General features: G+C 50.8%; 1 protein-coding gene across 3 annotated transcripts in view; it reads left to right on the forward strand.

The window, feature by feature from the left end:
- The window catches only part of Psd4 (pleckstrin and Sec7 domain containing 4), a 33,817-nt gene extending 20,641 nt beyond the window's left edge, over nucleotides 1–13,176 (forward strand). For 2 of the 3 annotated variants that reach the window (XM_041674865.1, XM_041674866.1), the window contains exons 5-17: nucleotides 321–672; nucleotides 3,452–3,628; nucleotides 4,487–4,567; nucleotides 4,694–4,806; nucleotides 5,010–5,068; nucleotides 5,240–5,329; nucleotides 6,472–6,515; nucleotides 6,880–7,040; nucleotides 8,062–8,132; nucleotides 8,447–8,610; nucleotides 8,973–9,117; nucleotides 9,375–9,518; nucleotides 10,909–13,176. In XM_041674865.1, the coding sequence (XP_041530799.1) occupies nucleotides 321–672; nucleotides 3,452–3,628; nucleotides 4,487–4,567; nucleotides 4,694–4,806; nucleotides 5,010–5,068; nucleotides 5,240–5,329; nucleotides 6,472–6,515; nucleotides 6,880–7,040; nucleotides 8,062–8,132; nucleotides 8,447–8,610; nucleotides 8,973–9,117; nucleotides 9,375–9,518; nucleotides 10,909–11,166 (1,859 nt within the window). In that variant the 3' untranslated portion in view covers nucleotides 11,167–13,176. The remainder of the gene's footprint in view (nucleotides 1–320; nucleotides 673–3,451; nucleotides 3,629–4,486; nucleotides 4,568–4,693; nucleotides 4,807–5,009; nucleotides 5,069–5,239; nucleotides 5,330–6,471; nucleotides 6,516–6,879; nucleotides 7,041–8,061; nucleotides 8,133–8,446; nucleotides 8,611–8,972; nucleotides 9,118–9,374; nucleotides 9,519–10,908) is intronic. The other variant, XM_041674867.1, reaches the window with a different exon arrangement.
- Nucleotides 13,177–23,251: the final 10,075 nt, after the last annotated feature.

Raw genomic sequence — 23,251 nt, forward strand, 5'->3', positions numbered from 1 at the left:
CATACTTAAGATGAACTCTTCTATGCCTTCATAAATAAAATGAGCTTTCCAATACTGATAGAATGAAGGGCTGTACACAAGACACAGAATTTCTCTTGTCTGGGTCTTACTGGCCCAGCAAAAGTCCTGAATCCTGAGGTGTCTGGGGGCTGGAGTCCTGAGAGCTGCCACCAGATAGACAGAGAGAGATCACTGTCTGCAGTAAAATGGGACATCCTGCCCAGTTCCAGGGAGGTACCCAAGGGAAGGAGGTCTGGAGGCAGCGGCTAGCTGTTCTCCTGCCTCCAGTCCTGAGCATGCTCATTCCTGCCGTTCCTCAGGTGAGAAGGATGCTGGCTGCTTCCAGGAGCCCATACCCTGCACTTTGGCCCATTGGGGAAGCCAAACCTCTTCACTGGAGCCCAGCTGCCCAGAATCCGAGGGCCGCCCCAGGCCCTACCCCATGTCTTCCCAGGAGGACAGTCCACAAGTCCAGCTCCATAACTCCGAGTGGCCACAGGATGCCTCACCCTCTTTGCTCCTGGAGGAGGATGAATCTGAGTTAAGTTCCCTGAAGATAGAGGAGACAGAGGAAACCCCAAACCTAAGGCAGGAGGCAGAGTGTGAAGATCCAGCCAGGACTGAGGAAGCTTCAGCTGCCTGCAACCATGTTCGCTTGACTTCTACAGAAGGGTGAGTCTCAGGCTAGCTGACTCCTGGGCCCTTCCTTGTCTTGTGATAAGAATGCCCTGGTTTGAGTGTAGCATGAGAAACGCACTTTGAATTGAATGTGCTAATGCTTACTTCAGTCCACGGATTATATCGGATTACATGAGCACACTTTCAGAATTACTGGAATGTTTAAAAGCCGAGAGTTACAGAGAGTCAAGACTTAAACATACAGAAGCAGAATCCAGTGTCCCCATCCTGACACCAGGAAAGGATGAAGGGAGGAAGTCTGGGGATCCTGACTGAAGCCCTGTAAAGGCTTGGAGGATTGTGGGTATGAGCTAGTGAGTAGGGATTAAAGGTTGTTTGTGAAGTTGGTGTTAATGGGGGAACTTCACTAACGTGTCTGGTCCAGGTTCTGCCTGGATCTCAGCAAGGGAACTCTGGATTGGGACTGGTAGACTAGATCTTGGAGCCCACAGCAGGAATTGTGTCGCTTCGGAACTGCAGCCATAGGTAGGAACAAGTCCACAAAGAAGCCTACTGAGGTGACTCCCTGCCCCAGCACACTGCTTCTAGGCATTCAGCCCCTCTGAGTCTAGATAGTAAAAGGGTTTTTCTTCTGGATTACTAAATAGGGGCCATGTTAAAGAGACTAACAGAAGCCAGTTGGAGCTCAGACCATGAACCCAATAGTGTGGCAACTACAGGGTGGACCCTGCTCCTGTTTCAGGACCCTTGGGTGGTCAGTTGATGTCACAATCAAAAAACATCCTTTTTTTGTGAATCTGGAAGCCTTGTTGCCCTGGAAGACTTGAAATCTGAAAAGGCGGGTTCATTGTACCAAAGATGAAAGCAAATCCCACCCCAGGCCAAAGCAAGACAGTTCACCTAAAATGACAACCTTCCAGAGAAAATGAAGGAATAAACAGGAATAACTTGGACTTTACCTGGGTAGATGACACCAGATACAGTATAAATAAAATTAGTATCCTGTTTAACAGTAGGAATTCTGATTTCCCTGGCCTCACTCTTTTATACTTGACTTTTCATAGTAAGAACATGAAGACGTTTTTAAACTATAGCTTTATAGAGCTATAACTCATATAGCATATGATTTGCTGATTTAAAGTACACAATTCCACATTATGAAGTGTTTCCCCCAATATGCCTTCCTATTGAGTCTTAACAAGAATACTATTGACAAAGTTGCTTGTTAAATCATATTTTGGGACTTCCTTGACTAGGTTATCCAGATCATCCTCTCTAGATGTGATGAGTGCCTAGCTATTCTTACTTCTTCATCTTCAGCTGCTCAGTGGGGTTGTCCCTCCCCACCGTCGCTGGTTTTCCTTTTGACTCCTACAGACTTCTAGCACTGCTTTCATGGACTTCATGAAATCCCGGAGTTTTGAATTCCACCTTTCGGTGACTCTCTGTTGTATTTATGCTCCGGATGTATTTATGTTATATTTATTACCGAGGGGTGAGACGTTGAGGAGGCTTAGGAAGCAGGGAGTTACCAGCAAAGCACCCACCCACTGACCCGCACGTTGGTGTGGAGGAGGCTGCTGGGTGAATTCCAGTGATCAGCCATGTCTCAGTGACTGTTTCCAGGTTAGGGCTGTTCTACTCCCTACCTGTTCTACTCCCTAGCTGGAAATCCAGATAACGAATATGTAAATGCATACAACACCAGACAACTGGTTGTAAGGTTTCAGGGGAACAGGCATGAGGTAGGGCTGGGATTGAGATTCTTAGTTTCAGGTGTTCGCTATGATGTGACTTGTCTGGGTCTGTTTATGCCTATTCTACAGGTCTCCAGCCATTTATATGGTAAAAGCTGTCAGGCAGGGAAGGGGTACCTCAGAAACCTCCTCTGACTCCTCCAGTTTTTTGCCATTCCTAAAGCCAGACTTCCTGTTCTCAACATGATCCTCATACCTTATGTCCACCGGGGCTCTAGAGTTGGGTATGGGGCTGAGGCTGGGGCGTAGAGGCTTGAGGATGGCTGCAGATAGAGAAGTAATCCTACCTGTCAGGGAGGGCTCCTAGTGCTGCGAAGAAACACCATGACCAAAGAAATCTGGGAAGGAAGGGGTTGATTCGGCCCATGCTTCCACAGCACTATTCATCACGAAGGAAGTCAGGACAGGAACCCAAACAGGGCAGGATCCTGGAGGCAGGAGCTGATGCCGAGGAGGGGAGGGGAGCTGCTTACTGGCTTGCTTCCGTGGCTTTGTTCAGCCTGTTTTCTTACAGAACCCAGGACCACCAGCCCAGGGATGGCACCACCCATCATGGTGGTGGGCCCTCCCCCATCAATCACTGATTAAGAAAATGCCTTGCAACTGATCTTACAGAGACATTTTCTCAGCCGAGGCTCCCTCCTTTCAGATGACTCTAGTTTGGGTCAAGTTGATATAAAATTAGTCAGGGCACTACCTCAACACACCACTGAGATCCTTAAAGGACCTACCACTGAAGGTGAGATAAGCTTGAGATATCTTTGTGGCTTAACCTGGGCAGGTGTGGCACCAGCTTGGCTCTAATCCCCTGGGTCTTGTTTCACTACCTCTTCTCCAAGATCTCCTTGTCCAGCCCAGCCATGCCCAAGCCCAACTTTGACCCAGTCTCTTCATGCTGAGGACCTGGGTTCAACTTCTCCAGACCCCACCGTTCAAGGCCCAGGCATCATAGTTCTAACCCTGAGCTCTGGCCACTCCTTCCTATGTCCTTGGAGGACACTTAACATGCGTGTCTGCACAAGTGTGAGTCTGAGGACACCAATGGATTTTTCTAGGCTTCCTGAGAGCCCCATGCCCCAAGCTCAATCTCCAGAGAAAGGCTGGAGGCCATCATCTGGAGCCAAGTTGGCTAATAACATCAAAAATGACAAGGAGGCCTGGGACCTAGCCTTGCGTCTCTATCAGCTGGATGGTTTCCGGAAGTCTGAAGTGGCTGCCCACCTACGCAAGAAGTAAGGAGCTTTTGAGACACAAGGGTAAGGCAGTAACAGGAGGGAGCTACCCATAGGCTTCCTCCACTGACCATCTCTCTCTTCCCCTTCCCTGACCAATATCCCCTGTGTTTACGCCCCTGCCCCCAGCCTTGACACTACCATCACTACCTCTCATCCCTTTATCTCCATCCTGGCTCCTCCCTACCCCCATTCTTGGCCAGCTCTGTTTCTTCCCAGTTTCACTTGAAACTCCTGACTCCTCCCCCTACCCATCCCAGACCCCACATGGCCTGTTGCCAACACTGATCCAAGTAGCAGGGTCAGGCTAGCCACTGACTACTTTCTTGGGACCTGACACCTAGCCTGGTTATACCTTTCTCTCATTTAGCTCTTGCCACCCTTGGTCCCCTCTGTACCTGCAGCTCAGCCTGATCCCTGTAACATGAGGGCCTGCTTTGTTGGGGTCTCTGTCCTGCCCAGTTCCCATAGCCGGTAAGCCCCAAAGAAGTTACACAGAGAGTCTGCATTAGTGATAAACTGATTGGCCCATTAGCTCAGGCTTCTTATTAGCTCTTGTCACTTATATTAACCCATTACCCTTATCTATGTTAGCCACATGGCTCAGTACCTTTCTCAGCGGGGCAGGCAGGGTCACATCCTGCTTCTTCGGTGGTCTGGGCAGAACTGGGAAGAATGGGCTTTCTCCTTCCCAGAATTCTCCTGTTCTCATTGCCCGACCTCTACTTCCTCTCTGGTTGACCCGCCTATATTTCCTGCCTGGCCAATCAGCATTTATTTAAAACATGATTGACAGAATACAGACAATTCTCCCGCACCAGATCCCAACACCATCTTTATTTCCATTGCCCTCTACAGCAATGACTTCAGCAGGGCTGTGGCTGAGGCGTACTTATCCTTCTTCCAGTTTGAAGGACAGAACCTGGACCGAGCCCTCCGGTAAGGCCTTCTGGCCCTTTGAGGAGACAGGACTTGGGTGTGGGGGTGGTTAGGGACAGCTGCAGGGCACTGGTCCCAAGCTCCTGGGGGGATATGGCTCTGCTTAATCCTGGTTTTCCTGGGCAGGGGGTTCCTCCAGGCCCTGGTGCTCAGTGGAGAGACTCAGGAACGGGAACGGATTCTCTACCAGTTTTCCAAACGCTTCCATTACTGCAATCCTGGAGCCTTCCCCTCAGTAGGTATGGAGGGTGGGGCCAAGGGTGGGGCAGAAGGACTTTGGGGGTGGCATCAAAATAGCCTGTGTTTACTTGGGGTTCGTTGGGCAACAGCTTCTGGGAGTGTGTTGGGGCTATGGAGAGATGGAGGGAGTCACCCTTAGTGTGGGCAGAAGCCACAGAAGTCCGGATTCCAATGAGCTCTGTACTTGCTTCCCTCGGAACAGATTCTATACACACCTTGACCTGCGCCGTCATGCTCCTTAACACAGACCTGCATGGACAGGTAAGGAGCGGGAGAACACCTAGAAGGGGGCTATGGCATGGTGAGGAAGGAAAAATGGACAAGAGGCTGGGAATATGCCCACACAGGGCCCTGGAGTTCCCCCAGTGGCCACCTAGGGTCTATTCTATCAGGGTGGAATGTTCAAACTCTCCCTCTTCTCCGTGGCCACAGAACATTGGAAAAAGCATGAGCTGCCAGGAATTCATAAACAACCTGAGCGGGCTGCAGGATGGCAGGAACTTCCCCAAGGAGCTGCTGAAGGTAAGGCTCCTTCCAAGGCCAGGACCCTCCCTGTCTTCTCTGTCTGCAGCCTGGAACTCTAGGTCCAAGAGGAAAGTAGAGCTCAGACATGGCTTGGATAAAAGGTCCTTATGTCCCAGCATTCGGGAGGCAGAGGCAGGCGGATCTCTGTGAGTTCGAGACCAGCCTGGTCTACAAGAGCTAGTTCCAGGACAGGCTCCAAAACCACAGAGAAACCCTGTCTCAAAAAACCAAAAAAAAAAAAAGGTCCTTATGAGGACAAGGTGTGTGTGTCCCTGTCTGGTAGTATCAGTGGTAACTTGGGACTTGTTGGCTGTACAATGTGACATCTCTAGACCTACAGAACCACACTCTATGCACCTGAAAATGTCTTGTTACATTCTCAGGGAATTGTTACCCCCCTTTAAAGTCTGATAAGTACTAGTGTATTGAATGGATGCATGAGACCCGAAGTTCCATGTATGGAAAACCCTAACCTCAGGTTTGGGAGCTGGGTGTTCTCGGTTTGAGTCCTAGTCTTGAGCAGAATGCCACTCGGTCAACTCAAGTTGCTTCTGGGAGAAATGACCATCTCCCAATGTCAGTGTCAAGAGGAAATGAAAGTTGTCAAGTGTTGTGCAGTATGCCTGGCTCTCATGCTTCCTGAGCAACCGGACCACTGGCTCTTTCATCTACTCGCTGATCAAAAGTTTCTGAACATTTCCTGTGGCCCAAGCACCTTGCCAAGAACAAGGGCTATAGAAGCAAGCAAGATACATTACTTCAAAGTTCTAACCCAGCATTCATTCATCCATTTACCAAATATGCACTGTGTGAGTGTTGTTCAGCCACGTTCCTCCTCTGTCAGGTACCCCTGGACAGGACAGTATGTGGGTGAGGGGATCATGTTCTCTCTCAAAAGACTACTTTAGAATGTACTAAGTTTGTGCAGGGAAGAGCCTTGGCTGCTTTGATATCTTTATGTCTCCAGTATCCAGCACAGGGATGGATGGATAAATGGATCGTGAATGTTTGCCTGCTCAGGAGAAGGCCAAATATGATGGGGTAGAGGGACGAGGTAGTACATACTCCCACAAATGTCTGCCAACAAAACACATGTAGGTATCATAGACCCTCCTCTCACCTATATGCTTCTATTCCAGGCCCTCTACTGGTCTATCCGAAGTGAGAAGCTCGAATGGGCTGTGTAAGTGAGAGTTCCTTTCCCTCTGCTTCTTGCCTTTCATCCCTGCCTCTGGTCTACTCACTGTTGCCCACCTGAGAACTGGAGAAGGTCAGGGGCCTACACAGTCTTCCTTCTGAGTGGGTGATGCCAGAGGCAGGGCGCTGGACCAATCTGGGGGAGGACAGAGGAGCTTGGGTAATCCTGGAGAAGCCAGAGCTGGTGAGGGGTAGGGACGGCAGTGTTTTCAGGAGTTGATAGGTTGATCGGTCTTTGATGAGATTTTCCTTGAAGAGGTTCCAGTGGCATTCCTCCCCAGTAGAGATGGTGTTGCTGAGTCCCCATGAGGCAGAGGGTACCACTCCCACCCTGATTCTCTGCCATCCAGAGATGAAGAGGATGCAGCCAGACCCGAGAAGGACCAGCCCTCTCCCTCAGCCAGCAAGATAAGCAACCCCTTCCTCCAGATGGCTCAGGACCCCACAGTGCCCACTTATAAGCAAGGCTTCCTGGCTCGGAAGATGCATCATGATGCTGACGGCAAGAAGAGTGAGTGTCTGCTGCCTGGGTACGAGGGTGTTCACAGGGAGCACTCTACATGGGGACTGTGCTCTGTGCTGTGATGCAGAGAAGAATGAGCAACCTGTGTTTCTTTCCTGAATGCTGAGCTAAACTAGGTCTGGCTAGTCCCAGGTCACAGCACCCCTGTGGTAAGGCGAAGACTGGACAAGCATGTTAGTGTCTCAGGTGAAGGTGGAAGAGGGGCTGTGTTGAGTATGGGGGCAAGGGGAGGGAGAGGCATTCTGAGAACTAGCTGCAGGGACAGGCATAAGGGAGCTTCTGGCAAATGGTAGCAACTAAATGAAACCTTGTAAGATAAGAGGGTTTGGATTTTTACATTGTCTGAGCACATCCCTTACACAGCAGATAACACTGCAGAATCCACTCAGAACGGATAAAAGGCAGGGACAAAATCTGCCATACTTGACAACTGGGGCTCAATCTCAGGGCATCTGAAAGCCCTTGAGCAGGGCAACTGCCTGACCAGAGCAGAGATCGCTGTAATAGAACCACAGATTAAACACTGCATAGTGGCTAACACTGTCCCGGTGGGGCTCCCACAGATGACCACAGGAAAACAGCCCTCCCTCTGGCCAAGTAGCTTAGAATAGGTTTTGCCCTACCAGGCCAGGATGAGGAAATTAGGAAGAGAGAGAAAGGGGGATTGGTGCTCAAAAGGTTTCCTGGTGCTCCCTATTCCGGCAAACACATCACTTTGTAGGAAGGTGCCAGGAAGAATTGTTTGTTCCTGAGTACCTGGGGTTTGGGGAGAGAGAGTCTCCATGAATATCTGCTTATATGTCTGTGGTCCTCTGGTTTCATCTCTGTGCGGAGTCTTTCGACGTCTATTCTGATTGTACGTTTCATCGTGTTGGTATGCTCTGTGTTCCTGCACCTCCTTGTGAGGGACTGGAGGTAGTCTAAGGGGGGTGTGCCAGGACTCTGTGCAGACTTGTATAGAGTCTGGATGTAGAGCCACCACCCACCCTTGTGTCTCCTCTTGGGACAGCGCCATGGGGCAAGCGAGGCTGGAAGATGTTTCACACCTTACTGAAAGGGATGGTTCTCTACTTCCTGAAGGTAGGGAGTCACCTGTGCGTATTATTGGCTTCCCAGGGCTGGGGTAAAGAAGACAGGAAAAACCAGAAGAAGAAAAAAAAGACAGGGAAGAGGGACGGAAAAGCACTTTGTAGACTGGGAATGGTCGCTTAGGATGCTGGTTACAGACACAGGAGGGAAAGCTAATCGGAGCGCCATCATTCTGGATGCATGCCGGTTGTTACAGCGCTCTTTAGAATCCTGCTAATGGCATCATGAGAGGTCCAGAACGGGCGGGCAGGGGGCGGGGGGCGCTGCCGACAACCTTGTCACTGAGCCCCCGTGTCTGGTGGCAGGGAGAGGGCCCCTGGCTGGATGGACAGAGTTTGGTGGGACATCTCGTGGATGAGCCCGTGGGAGTGCACCACTCGCTAGCCAGTCCTGCTACCCACTACACTAAGAAGCCATATGTCTTCCAGCTTCGGACTGCAGACTGGCGTCTCTACCTCTTCCAAGCTCCGTGAGTTCCCTAGAGCAGGAGGAAGTGGCGAGGCCTCTGGTCCCAAGCCTGGCTACCTTAACCAGGAAACTTGAAAGTTCTGTGCTGGGGATGCAATAGAATGTGTGAGAACAGCTGACTCCTCTCCTTGTATGCTAACCGAAGATTCTAGAATGCCACCAGAGATTGTTTTTGACGTTTGATATAAACTCTATTACCATCCTGGATTTTCCTCTGGCGGATAAAATTCAGTCACCCCCTACTCCTCACCCCCACTAAAGTTGTGTTTCTGGTTTGGGGAGGCAACAGAGGTTTGAGGCGAGGGGAGGGCAGATGATGGGACTGGGGAACCCTTGGGGACACACGACTCCCTTTGCCTGCAGCACTGCCAAGGAAATGGCTTCCTGGATTGCACGCATCAACCTGGCCGCTGCCACACACTCGGCACCCCCTTTTCCAGCCGCAGTGGGCTCCCAGCGTAGATTCGTGAGGCCCATCCTACCCATGAGCCCCGCCCAGAGCTCTCTGGTACTGCCTCCCCTAACTAGCCAGGGATGCGAGGAGGGGGGAGGCTGAGCAGTCGTCCAGCAGGGGGAGGCGGTGGTCCAAGCAGAGCACTAGACATGGGACAGATTGGGGAGCTGGGAAGCACTCTGCACCCTGTGACCAGGAATGCGGGGTGGGGGCGGGGGAGGCTGCACAATCTGAATCAGAAGTTCGAGCCAGGCAGGGAGCAGCGAGAGGGCGGAAGACGAGTCAGCTTCTCCTTCACCTTCCTCTCCCAGGAGGAGCAGCATCGATCCCACGAGAACTGCCTGGATGCTGCCTCTGACGACCTGTTGGATTTGCAGAGGAACCTGCCCGAACGGCGGGGCCGAGGCCGCGAGCTGGAGGAGTACCGCTTGCGGAAGGAGTATCTGGAACACGAGGTGAGCAACTTAGTGTCAGCTTGGTGGTCAGTCCGCCGGTTGGCTGGGTCCTCTGCCGCCCTCTCCTGGCTGCCTCTGTCTCAGAACCAGGAACACAGCATGCAGGGGCGGACGCGAAGGGAGTGGGATCTGTGAGCACTAAGGACCCTTTACTTTTCATCCCAAGAACACTTTATCCTCTAAGGAGTATATTCAGCTTTTCCTAAGATGAAGGAAAAAACTATATGGCCAAATTAGTCCTCTTATTGCCTACCTAATGCTTTGATTGCCTACCTGGATTATCTCAATTAAGGATTCTGGGATAGGTAACAATAGTATAAGATAGTCTACAAGTCTCATTTTATAGATGGAGAAACTGAAGTATGGAGAGATTAAATGATGTGACCGGGTGGGTCTGTTCCTTTACACCCTCCAGGCACATGTGTGCTTCATGCGTGGTCTCTGTCGGAGTTGATTCTATTAATTCTAGTTTCCCTCTGACCTCCACCCCTGTTCTGCCATGGCCTTGTATTCGCGCACACTCTGGGACCCTAATGCCAAGTACCAGCTTCAGAGGCATTAAAGACCCTTATCAGGGTGGAGATCCACCAGAAAGGAAGGGTTGGCAAGGCACAATGTGGGAAAAGAGTGAGCCAGACATCTGGCGGCTGGAGACCAGAAAGGGGCATCATCAATAAGTTTCCTGCTCATACCCACCCGGCCATTGTGTAGCCCACTCCCTCTCTAGCTTTCAAAGTAAGTCCCTGCCCAGCCCTTTGTCTTATTGGCTGTTTTTATGGTGATGACTGCCCCACTTCCCAGAGGTCTTTGGGTGAGGTAAGGACCCAGCTTGTTGCTATCACAACCCATCTATACATCTGGACCCTGTGTCTATTGACCAATTCATCCTTTATAAACCACGTGAAAATAATTCACACCCAGCTAACTTTCCAGGGCAGGATCCAGTGGGGTTGTGAACTGGGAATGATATTCTAGATTTAAAGATACTAGTCCCAGAGGCCTTAAGAGTATTTGTGGATAAGCGGGGCAGTGGTGATGCGTGCCTTTAATCCCAGCACTTGGGAGGCAGAGGCAGGCGAATCTCTGTGAGTTCAAGACCAGCCTGGTCTACAAGAGCTAGTTCCAGGACAGGCTCCAAAGCTACAGAGAAACCCTGTTTCGAAAAACAAAAACAAAAACAAACAAACAAAAAAAAGTATTAGCAGATAGAGCTGCCTGCATCATGTTCCACAGTTGCCTGTGTGTGGTTAGACCCCAGTAGGCTCATTCCATATAGATGCTTAATAGTACAGAACTATTAGGGCATTGCCCTACCCCCATAGCTGCAAACACCTGGCAGCTTCGCTTAGGAGCCCGGATTGTGCTAAAGCGATCTGGCCGTGTGTTACAGAAAACCCGATATGAGACCTACGTACAGCTTCTGGTGTCCCGCCTGCACTTTCCTCTGGGAGACCTGGCTCTGTGGGAAGATCAGCTCCGGAGGGAAGCGGAAGGCACTCCGGAGCCCAAGCCCAGCCTGAAGAAGTCCCACTCCAGCCCCTCCCTGCACCAGGATGAGGCGCCCACCACAGCCAAGGTGAAACGCAACATCTCCGAGCGCAGGACCTACCGGAAGATCATTCCCAAGAGAAACCGCCATCAGTTGTGACGCCGCCGTTGCCAGCTCACGGACACCCATCCCTGCTCTGGGGTAGACCTGAGATGAAACCTTACATTTCCAGGACCGTGGTGATGAAGGATGGGATTCATTTCCCTGCGTCCTCCATTTCCTGGCTCTCGAGAACTTTCTTAATCCTGCCGTACTTGCTTGCCATCTCCCCCATGGCAGCTCCTCTCTCACCCTATCTCTGACCACCATTCGAGAGGAAGGTTGCATGAAGACGCATCTCCACTTGCAGAATTTGTCCCCTGTGTGCTCCATCCCCTAAAACACAGAGCGGGTTCATCTCCTGGGCACATTATGGGCCTGGGTTTCTGGGAGGTAGCTTGAGGCGGTCTAGCCAGGATGATCAATCATATCACCAAAAACAATCTTGTTTTAAAATTAGGCCACCTGGCAGAGGAGGGTTCCAAGAGTATAGGGCCACACATCTTGGTCTTGTGACCCTGGGAGCAGCGTTACTCCAGCACTGCCTACTAGAGGGCAGCCTTCTGACAGAGGCCCCTGCAGGTTAAAGGCTCAGGAGGCTGTGGGGCTTCGGGCCTCTGATCTTCCAGCTGCTTCTTTCTCCAATCAGCCAGTGCCTCCAGGGCAGAGGAGAAGACTGCATGCCCGATTGTTAATCAACAGAGCTGAGCTTGTGGCCTGTGTCAGGCCACTCAGGAGGAGTGGGGGCCTCTAGAGCTCCGTGTAGAGCTCTCGGAACAAGGAGCCTTTGTTTCCTGAGAGCAATGAGGGTGGTTCTTCAAGTGTAGACCACTGGGGAGGGTGAGGAGGTGAAAGGGTGGTGGCAGTGCCCCTTGGGAGTCTGCCTGGTGGTGAAAGTGGAGATCAGAGACCTGAGTTATTGGCCAGACTTGGGGCACTGCCTTCTGCAGCCCTCACCGCCCCCCCCACCCAAAGCTCACCCTCGATGCTTCTCAAGGCTACATTCCTGAGGGTGTCTGGACCTCTTTCTCCTTCCCAGGGCAGCTCCCAGGAATTTGCTGCCTTGCCTTAGGAAATCCCCTTATACTTTGTTTTGGCTTCTTGCCAGGTACGCCTGCTCTCTAGAGGAGGTACTGGAGACTCAGGGACTTAGGGTTGTGCCTGTGAGGGAGGAGACTGGGCTCAGGGAGCAGCTACCATTGTCTCTGTTCAGCCATGTGTGCAGAGAGGTTTCTGGCCAACTGGGGGGGCCTCTGCTGCCTACCCTTCCACTGACGTGTTACCTCTCCTGCCTTCCTGCCGGGCCACACGTCCTCCCTTCTGATAATGCTTGTCACCACTCTGAGGACTTGGAGCTCCACAAAGTGGGGCTGGTCCTTAGGGCCGTGGCAGGGGAGTCCCTGGTCCATGCATCCAATGGGTGTGCAATAAATAGAGCCTACCAAAGAAACATGTGTGTAAGTGTGTGAGGAAAGGGGGCGTTAGGTAGCCAGGACTACCTGCGGTGTGGCAGGCTGCATCTTCCTTTTCCCCTGTATGATATGTTTGTGTATGTATCTAGAATGTTCTACGTGCTCATGTGTGTGCCCCAGTCACACAACTAAAACCTACTGAAGCTCAGAAACATTTTCAACCCCTCAGTGTTTTTCATTTTACGGATGCTATGGGACACCTCACTTGGCCAGTGCTGGGGGATTTGAACACAATGTCCCTGACCTCGTGAACTGGCAACCTTGCCCACTGGTTCCCAGCTGTCAGTATTATGATACACTTTATCTTGCTGGAGAAGCGTCTATTCCTATTCCTGCCTCACAACCAGAGATCTTTGACTCGGTAGACCTGTCAGGTAGATGTACGTACATGTTTGGAGCTTTCTCAGGCAACTCTGAGATCTAGCAGAGGTAACAGTCACATGAGAGGGCAACTCTCTCATCGTGTTGAGAAGAAAACTGAGCACGGGTAGGTAGGGCACGGCCCAGGACTGATGTTTACAAGCTAAGTGTGTGTGAGTGAGTTCTTTGACCTCATTAGACACTCGTCCTGATATCTAATACCAGAATAAAAAGTAAAGGCCTGTCCACGTCATGTGTGATGCTTCAACACTCTTTTGCTCGTGTAGAACATCCAATTCATTTGGTGTGTTTGGAGCAGGGAGACTGTGGCTGCCTGGCTTCGCCAGGTCAATGATGCCAGGCTGTCCAACCTAGGCACGTCAACCTGGAGAGTCAGCAGAGTTGGAGATGCGATGGTTGGGCTGCAATTCTAACATGTGGCCACTGGAGGGCAAGCATGCACCGGCCAGTCATTAGGCAGGCCGGGTGCTTAGCTAAAAGGCCCTGCTTATTAAGAATAAGGAAGTTAGCTTTGGGCCGTCACGTTAACCAGAATTTCCCATGTCTTCAAACTTACAGTGGTCCAAGCCCCGCCTCCCACAATCTGGGGAAACCTATCCCAGGCAAAGGCTTGAGGTGCTGGTATCTTTCTGTAGACAAAGAAGAAGACGTTCTGCCGCTTTATGAATGCAGCCAAGGGCTCCCCGCAGGCTGTGTCTGATTGGCAGAGACAGTGAGAACTGAGTGAGCCCCACCTGCAGTTCCAGGGGTGGGCAGGTCTACTTCCCACCTATCCACTGTGTGGGTCTCCTCTAGGAAGAAGAGGATAGGTGGAGGCTCCTAGTGATGAATGCAGCTTCTATGGGGTCATGTTGGACTCCAGCCCTTCTTCCTTCTAAGGGAGCTCAATCCCTAGGGTCCTGGAACTACTGTACAGCCCAGGGTGATGCCTGATGGAACCTCTTCCTGGTTCTTGGGTCTCTGCTCTGAGAGCTTTCTGTAAGGGGACATACATTTGCTGTCTGGCACCATGGAAGATTAAAAAGAAATCACTGTGGCCCAAGGTTTGGGTCCTTTAGGGGTTCAATGTCTTGTACACTAGTGACAAGGGGACTGTGTGAGAATTAAAAGTAGATAAAAAGACATAATAAAAGGAGCAAGGGAAATGGGGTTGGGGGACACTGGGTCTGGATCAGAAAGGCTTGAACATAGCCAAGATATATGGCTTTTGTGCAGAGCAGTGTTTAAGCAGAGGAATGCTAACGCATGGCTTGCGTTCCGAGGAATAAGCCAGGTGTGGTGGTTTATGCCCATAATCCCAGTACTTGAGAGTCTGATGTAGAATTACCATGAGTTCCAGGCCAGCTACATAGTAAGTTTATGGACCACATAATAAGTTCCAGGCTAGCCTGGGCTTCGCTTGTCTCAAGCAAAACAGAACAAAGATGAGATGAATAAGTGAGGCCGATGGGGGCCAAACCATGGTCCTGCTTTTGCAACTTTTATGTCTATCTAAATTATTTTAAAGGGGTAAAATGTAAAGACAATAGCCTACAGTATTGGAACAACCCAGCCTTCCCAACCCACCCTAGTCCAGTCTTCCTAATGACCGGTGTACATTGCTACATGATAACACCATTTCCTCCAGCTGGTTTGGCTGCCAGTGTGCCTCGCCATGTTACAGGCTCGCCCACTTAGCTGCTCTCCTCTTGTTTTCTCCTCTGAAGAAAGAACCATTCTGGAATGCTGTGGTTACAAGGCAGGTGTGGACTTTTCTCCCTTCTTAGGAGGGCCACTTTCTACCTGTCCAGTTGTCTTGCCTGACAGATGCCTTCCAATGTCACCATAGGACGAGGACATCAAAAGCCTTCTTTGGACTCTGTTGCTTCCTGTGGCTGACACTGGTTTTCCTTTTGTCTGTGATGAACTCCCAAGATGGCTGAGTTTTACTAGCTGCTTCCTCCTTGCCTGACTCCCCTTTCTACCTGGCTCTTCTCCTTCCTTCCTTCCTTCCTTCCTTCCTTCCTTCCTTCCCTAACCCCAGCCCTCTCTGAAACACCCATGAAGACCTCTGATGATCTTCAGTCATTAAATACATTGTCGTCTCAGATTTCATCCAAACTCACACCAAACAACCTCTGACCCTATTGGCCACATGATCTGCATGGCTTGCACTGAGGTCCCACAGTCAGACTGCCTCAGATTGAATCCCACCAGCATGGGGTTTTTTGTTTGTTTTGTTTTTTAGCTGTGTTACCATGGGCCAGTTATTCTTTCTCTCATATTTCTGTTGGCTTCTCCACAAAACAGGGATAATAACACCACTTACCTCACAGAGGAGGGAGTGGAATTATGCACGTAAACACCTCAGACAATGCCTAGAAGGAAAGCCTGGAAGGAAAGCCTTCCAGGTTAACTATTAGCTTCATATGAAGTCTTCCTGCTTTCCTGGGCTTTGGCTTAAGTCCTGTCTCCAAACAACCATCTTGTTTAGAGCTGGGCCTCTACACTTGACTCTCCCTCTGCCCAGAGGTTCCAAGTAATGAATTTGGGCTCAAATAGGCTTTAGCAGCATCTGTCCATGTTTGGAACATGGATGAAGCTTCTCTCTTATTCCTCTGGGGCTCCAGATCCTGATCTAGAAGTGGGAGCAACCCTCAGGGTACCAAGAGGACCCTCATAGCTCCCATTAGTGCAAATCTAACAGATGAGACGTATCCTCTTCCCAGAAGAGTCCATCTCAGACCCCTGAGTCTAGCTGCCTTGGGTCCATACTTGAGTCAATCATTTAAATCAATTCCATTTTGGGAGGTGGTGTGAGTGAGGCCAGTATCACCTGAAAGACAGGACAGGTACCAGATACTAAGGTGCTCTGAGCTCTGAAAGCACAAATTAGGAGGAATGCATGATGGGACAAAGCCGGCTCCAACCAACATGGTACTCCTTCCATGAAACTTTCCTTGGGTCTCCTACGGTTATTCTGAAATAAAATTATTCCCTTTCTTTATGTTTGGGTGGAAGCTTCACCTCAGCCCCTGGCTTCCATATACCCAAAGAGTCTGGAATGTTCTGGTGGAAGTTCCACCCCCCCCCCAGCCCCCTCCCCCATCTCTCTCCAAACCCTGTTGCATCTCAGAAAGCCTGCCAAGGATGACCCCCCCACCCCCAGAGATGCTCAAGACCACTCCCACAGGGCATTTAAACTGTCCCGAGAAAACAGATGTAGTAGTTCCGTGTGTGTGTGTGTGTGTGTGTGTGTGTGTGTGTGTGTGTCCAGTCTCTTGATGGGGAGGGGAGCTGTAAAATCATCCAGGAGTGTTAAACCTGAGCTTTTTATTCGCCTTGATTTGGTCTTATTTGGATTGCTGCCTCAGAGGAGAGGCTTATGGGGTGCAGGAACTTTTCAGTTTATCTTTTCCTCTTCTTTGCTCTGTGTCCCCCACCCTGCTCTCATCGCTCTGCTCCAAGAGGAATGCAGCCTTTTAAGAAAAAGAACTCCTGCATCTGATATCTAGGCTCAAAAGAAAACACATCTTAAAAAATGTTTTTTCAGTGCAGGCCTTTAATCGCAGCACTCAGGAGGCAGCTAGAGATGAATCTTTGTGAGTTCAAGGCCAGCCTGGTATACAAGAATTAGTCCCAGGACAGCCAAGGCTGTTACACAGAGTAACTCTGTTTCAAAAAAACAAAATAATCATCATAATAATAATTATTATTCCTGGGGCTTCTTCTTCCTTGCATGGTCCTTTTTTATGCTTCCAGCATCCTTTCTGTTTGTTCTTTAAACACAGCTTTCTCCAAGCTGCTTGCACCCTCAGAGGTCCGCATTGGCTGACTCAGGACTTTCAGAAGAACTTCAGCGACAAAATGGAACTTTTAGCCCAGACTTCTCATCTGAATTTCACACCTGGCAAATATTACACAGATGTCACTTATTACACCCACAATTTGACTAAGCATCCCCTCCCCAAGATTTATCTTATGACTCCCCGTACTAAGGAGAGAAAGTTCTTCCCCTGCTCTGAAAGACAATACCTTGGGACCCAAACATATTTTACCCAGTGGCTTTGCCTCACTGACCTCTTTGTTTCCTTCCATCGGGGACCTAAGACAGGGTTGAGCAGAGGAGATATTCCTCCCTTATTTGAAGTCTGCAGAGAGCCCTGCCCACGTGTCCTTGCCCCTCTTCCTCCCTATATTCAATCATCACCCTCACCTTAGGTGGGATTTAGCTTGGAACTAACTTCATCTACTAGTATCTCCCTGGCCTTGTACGTCTCCTACACCTGTGCTCCAGAACCCATGGGAACTATGTCCCAGTGGTGACAGACAGGACAGAGGGCATTGAGACCATCTTTGCTTAATCTCTGGGTCTGTGATTGTCCATGTTGGCTGTCCCTAATGGATGCTGCCCTGGGCAGTCCGGTGGGGAACTGGTCCTGAGTTGGCCGCAGAATCTTTGAGGTACTCACCCTTACTTCTCTTTTATCAGAGGCAAGGTAAATCAATTCCTTTAGCGCCCCAGGTGCCACGGGAAATGTTTCTCCTGAGACTCAGAACACAGAATGAGAGTCAACGATGTGACAATGGTCTCCTTTTCACGCCACGCCTGGAGTCTTAACCGGTTCTGCTACCACTCGGAGTTCACTTTCCTACCCATGTGGTATTTTCCATGGTCTCAACGTCTTTTTATACCTATCTAATAATGTCTTACTTGCATATCCTGGGAGCTGTCCCTAATCCTCCCGGGAACAAGGTGGGGAATACATTAATGTTTAAAATAAAATAGACAAAGCATCAGTGTGTGTGTGTGTGTGTGTGTGTGTGTGTGTCTCAGTTGGGAAATTCCTTAAAGTCAGAGACCATGTCTGTTTATATAGCACCTGGCACAGTGTCAAATTAAGGCTTAACAAATGAATTTAGATGAAAAGAGGGACGGAGCCGCATAGACGGTCTCGGGCTTCCAAACTCCGTCTTTGCAGGAGGTTTCTTCCTAGTGCCAACCACACATCCTCATCCTGCTTCTGACCATCCAGGTCTGGCCAGTCAACCCCACCTGTCCCCCTACGTGCTATAGCCTACCTACTCCTGAACTCACAAATGCTACCTTCCCCTCTCAGGCGAGGCCACACCCTCACCTGGCTGAGTGCTTCACCTACAGACAACCCGCCCAGCCTCTCCCACACTGAACCGGCCCGGCTGGGCGCACATTTCCTAGGAAAGGCCACCCCGACAGAGGTGTTTGAGGTTCCTGTCCCTCTACGTGCCTTGGCCCTGGGGGGGCCTCCAGCCAGGCGGGGACCTGGCAGAGGGAGGGAGCGGATTAGCTGCCTTCAAAACTCCAGATGCAGCAGTTAAAAAGAGGACAGAGGCAATGATCCTTCAAATTGCCACATCTGTATAATCTGCCTTTTATTTTCTGCTTCATGAAGTTTTATTTCCTATTATTTATTCACCTCCCCGCCCTCCCCTCCCCCCGCCTCTACTCCTCCTTAGTAGGCGACATGCTCAGATGGGTCCTAAGCCTTGGCCTGGGTCTGGCCACCCCCCACGCCACTTAGCCCCTCCTGGCTGGCTGCTGAGAGAAGGCACCTGCTCCCCCTCCCCTAACCCCTTTGCTCGCTCACCCAGGGCATCTGGGGGCTGCAATTCTCCAAATCTCTGTCTCCCAGGCTTCAAGTAACTTTCCTCCAGCCTCCAACTGTGAGAGGGGTGAGGGGCTGGAGGTGGGGCTTGTGTACAAGGTCCTGTCACCGGCAGGTCCCCAGGAGTCCTGAAACTCAGACTTGTTTCTTTGTCCTTGGACCTGGGTAGGGAAATGGGAGGTGGGCAGCCACAGACTGCAAACCAAACGCAACACAGGATGTCCCTTCCTGTATGTCTTTACCGGTATTGTCCCTCTCCTTCCCTGACCACAGGTACAGGTAACTGGAGAAAATACAGAGAGACTAGGAGACCAGTGGAGAGTGGGAGATGACGAGCTCAGGAAGGGAGAAAAGGTGTGGTGAGGAGCCCATGGAAAGAAAGAAGTCTGAGAGGCACTGAGGGCCTAAGCGCCAGACTTCGCAGCTAGAGCCAAAGAGAGACCAAAAGGGGTGGCTCAAATGGCCAGGGGGGCATTTAGGAAAGGACAGTGGATTTGCTTTCTTTTTTTCTGATACTAAAGATTGGGACCAGGAAGTCCTCTGTGATGGGCAAGCATTCTTCCACTAAAGCTACATCCTTAGCCTGCATTGGACAGTGTGAGTCTTCCTTGCCTGGTGATCCCCTGATCCCCCTTTCGGTCACAGACAGGGAGAGCTTGCAGGCGGCACTCCTGGTGGCCAGCTGCAGAAGGCCAGCCTTGCCAGAGGCCTGGGAGCAGCCTGAGAGGTTTTCAACTGCTCTCTATTCTATATGTATTCTCTCTTGCGAATTTCATTACTTTCCTGTCTAGTTCCTTCTTCCTTCCTTCCTTCCTTCTTTCCTTCCTTCATTTCTTTCTTTCTTCCTTGGTTTTGGTTTTGGTTTTGTTTGGCTTTTTGATTTCTCTGTAGCTTTGGAGCCTATTTGGAAACTAGCTCTTGTAGACCAGGCTGGCCTCAAACTCAGAGATTAGCCTGCCTCTGCCTCCCAAGTGCTGAGATTAAGGGAGTGTGCCACCACCACCCAGGAAAAATCCCATTTCTAAACACTAAGATTTTTCTTCTTTGGGGGGGTGTATTGTGTGTATTCCTATTTGGTTTATCTTGTTTTCATCTTATGCTTACGAGAAGGAATGGTTCCATAGCACATGGTTGGTGGGAGACTTCTGACTGAGTGGGCTGAGGAGTTAACAGGAAGGGAAAGCAGAATCCTCATTTGCAATGACTATGTCAAGTCAGTGCCACCTGGCTCCTGCCCCAGCCCAGGGCCCTTTAGAAGTCTGGTTATAGTTACACAAATTGAGCCAGAGCCCAAGTCTGAGTAGGTGGGGCACCATCAGCCACCCCAACCAAAGTCCACAGTCCAAACGTGGGTAGTTAGGTAGAGGCAGGAAGATCAAAAGCTCAAGGTCACCCTAGGCTATACAATAAGTTGAAAGTCAGAGACCCTCCCTGTCTCAAAAAGTAAAAAAACAACAAACAAAACAAAATAGACAAAAAGACCCACAAACAACAAAGAGCAAAGCACCAGATATAGAAATACACTGCTTACTTTGTGGATGGGATTTGGAAGAGGTTGCTTACCTAAGAAGGCCAGGAGAGACCCTTCCGAGATTTAATAGCAATGCCATCAAAGGTTCAAGGACAATATTATTTTGAGGGAAGTCACAAGGTTCACAGCCATGAACTGAGAAATATTGTCAGCCAGAGGGGACAGGAGCCAGCCACAACCCTACACTCTGTGCCTGGGCTCATCTAGCAACATCCTTTCACAGGGGAGACTAGGTGAAGACCAAGGGCCTCATCTTGAAACAATAGCTACAGGGTTCTCATGACACCCAGGTATAACATGTAAGGCAGATCCTGTCCCCTCATCAGGCATAGGACAATTCAGGACAGAAGTGATCTCCTGTTGCAGTGAACACCCTAGGAAGCTCCTTACTCTTCCAGAGATAGAAGTCCACACCTTCTCTCCCCTACCTGCAAACCGCCACTCACCCAGCTACCCTACCCCGCCACCCCGGTTTCTTTCTGGTTCTGGTCTGCCTTGGCAGGAAGCAGGTTTCCCTCCTGATTGAGCTCATTCATTTTATGGATAATTTCTTCCGGCCTGCAGCAAGTCTTCTGGGTGGCCGCATCTCCCCAAGGGTACAAGTACCAGGGGAACTAATGCTGCCACAGTTGGGAGTCTCAGTTCTGGGCTCCCCCCAGAAGACTGTTGGGATGGAGGCCGAAAGGGATGGGGGAAAGTCACCATGGTGCTGGTCCTGTCTGTGCTCTCAGTGAGGCCTGCGGTTGTCAGTAACATTTTCCATCAGTATCTTGGCCACTACTGAAAAAGTAACTAGAAGGCAAACCAAAAATGCTATATGAACAACTTTCTCATTTAAGAACAGTTCCTGGAGTTTTGGCACCGGGTGTGAGTGCGTGTGTGTGTGTGTGTGTGTGTGTGTGTGTGTGTGTCTCCTAAAACTAGGGGGTAAGTTGTCTTAGCTGAGAAGACACACTTGGGGAGGATGTGAAAAGGGCGGGGCTGTGGGAAGGGCACCCTTGGCTGGGGGGTCAGGGTCCTCAGGCTGACTGGGGAGAGCAATGGCTGGGAGGGAGGATGCCCTGTTTGTGGGAGGATGTGCTAGTTATGGGAAGTTGTCCTGGCTAGGGTGGGAGGAAGGTGCTTGAACTGAGGAAGGGTGGCCTAGCTCTGGGGAGAGGTCCGCGGGAGAGAAACATTGTGGAAGAAAAGGAGGGCGCAGGGGGTCTCCGGGAGGGAAGAGGGTGGGTGGGAAGGGAGGTGTGATGAGGGGGAGGGTGTTGGCTTCATGCTGTTACTAGTTTGATTTATCCCTAATGAGTTCTCAGCACATGGCTGCTCCCGGCTCACTCCAGGGGCCAGCACTGCCTCCTGTGGGCTGAGCCCGCCCCGACTTCGCAGCGACGGCGGCTGCTCGCTCAGAAAAGAGCCAATTTCCACGCTGCACAGTCCGCTTCACTCAAGGGAAATCACATTTCCCAGGGAGAACCGCAGGCAGGGCTTCACTCCCCAGCCTGGCCCACTGCCACGGGGCACAGATGTGGAGGAGCTCTCGCTCCTCCTCCACTGGACCTCCGCCCTGCACCCCAAATCTCCCGAAGCTGCTTCATGGCCCGGTGGCTCAAGAGACGGAGGAGGTTGCCTAGGGAAAGCTGCCTCCTCCAGGGAAAACCAGGTGCTCCGGCTCTGTTTATGGGGAGCAGAGCTGCTGGCACTGAGCATGTGCACCCATGCTGTGAGTTTGCCCAGAGCCCCAGGGACAGGGGACTGCCACCCAGGTAGTATCCGTCCCAAGGTCAGGGTTGCAGAGGGCCCCAGAGAGTCAAAGCAATGAGAAGAGGAAGCAGGTGGAGGAGGAGGCTTCCTGGCATTTTTCTGAGCCTACAAAGGACCTCCAAGCTCTTCTCCCTCAAGAATCCACATCCCTGAAGATGCTGAAGTCCTTCACAAAGATGAAAGAAATGATTGCTTGGAACTCAGCAGAAGAGCGACAGCAGCAAGAGAGGAATGAGGTGCAAGGGGAAAGGGGAGAGAAAAAGCAGGGAGTCCTTGGGGGGAGGGAGGAACCTTTCCCCAGAATCGCAGAGATGCTGGGACTCTGATGTCAGCAGGTAATTATGGAGGAGTAATCCGCTCCCCCACAGAGGGAATGCTCTCTCATTCTAAAGGCCTGAGAGTAACTGCCAGTAGGTAGCCAGAGAACCTGAGGCCAAGGGCAGAAGGGAATCAAAGACCAGCCTGGCACAGCTGGTCCTCCACAGATCCCCACAGCACCTTCAGCTGCCCCCTGGGCCTTCTCTCCAGAGCTACTGCCAAGTAGCTTGAACTGACCCAGTAACCTCTGACCCTCCCCCACCAAGGCATGTGAGATCTCTCAGAAGCATGGCCATGCCCAGACTCCTAGGGCCTTCCAACAGAGTGAATATTAGGCCTCTAATATGGGCTTTGGTCATAGTCTCGGGTCTTCTGTGGACCAGTTGACCTTGTTTAGCGGACCTTAGTTTCCCCAAGTGCAAAATGAGACCAGTGTTAAGAATCAGAAATATTAAGGGGATGAGAATATGCCTTGTACATAAAACAGATGTGGGAGGGGGTACCAAAAGTTCCAAGTCTCAAGGAGAGACGGAAAGGTTTTCCACGGCCCCCATCTGACAGGCTGATGGGGCACAAGCCCACTGATGGCGGACACTGAGATCATCAGTATCCTCATCCTGCGCCCACTTCCAAGGAAATTCTCTCAAAGGATAATTACATTGGTTTATGCCAGGGAACGATACAGGCAAACACCTCATTTTTGGAGGAAATAAGATGTCTGAATCATGAGGGGAACCTTGGTAAGTCTAGTCCATCACTCTCTCTGGGTCAGGATTGTGGACTACGGTCACTGAACACTATTCCTCGAGCTTTAGGTGGAGAATGTGCCTGGAACACAGTAGTTAGAAAATACATTTCTTAGTAGCAACTTGTGGCAAGAATTCTGGAGAAGTCTGGGAAGGTGGTGGAAGGGGGGGGGGTTACAGACAGCTAGAGAAGGTGGGGGGAAAGGGGTTTACAAACAGCCTAGGGAAGGTAAGGAAAGGGGGTGACTTACAACCTAGGGCTGGCTTTGGAGAGGAAAATCCCAGCTTCTCTTCCCGAACCGCCTTCCTGACTTGGAG

This window comes from Microtus oregoni, unplaced genomic scaffold, assembly GCF_018167655.1.
Source record: "Microtus oregoni isolate MIOR12 unplaced genomic scaffold, Mior012 000025F_ref0000491, whole genome shotgun sequence".
NCBI lineage: Eukaryota > Metazoa > Chordata > Mammalia > Rodentia > Cricetidae > Microtus > Microtus oregoni.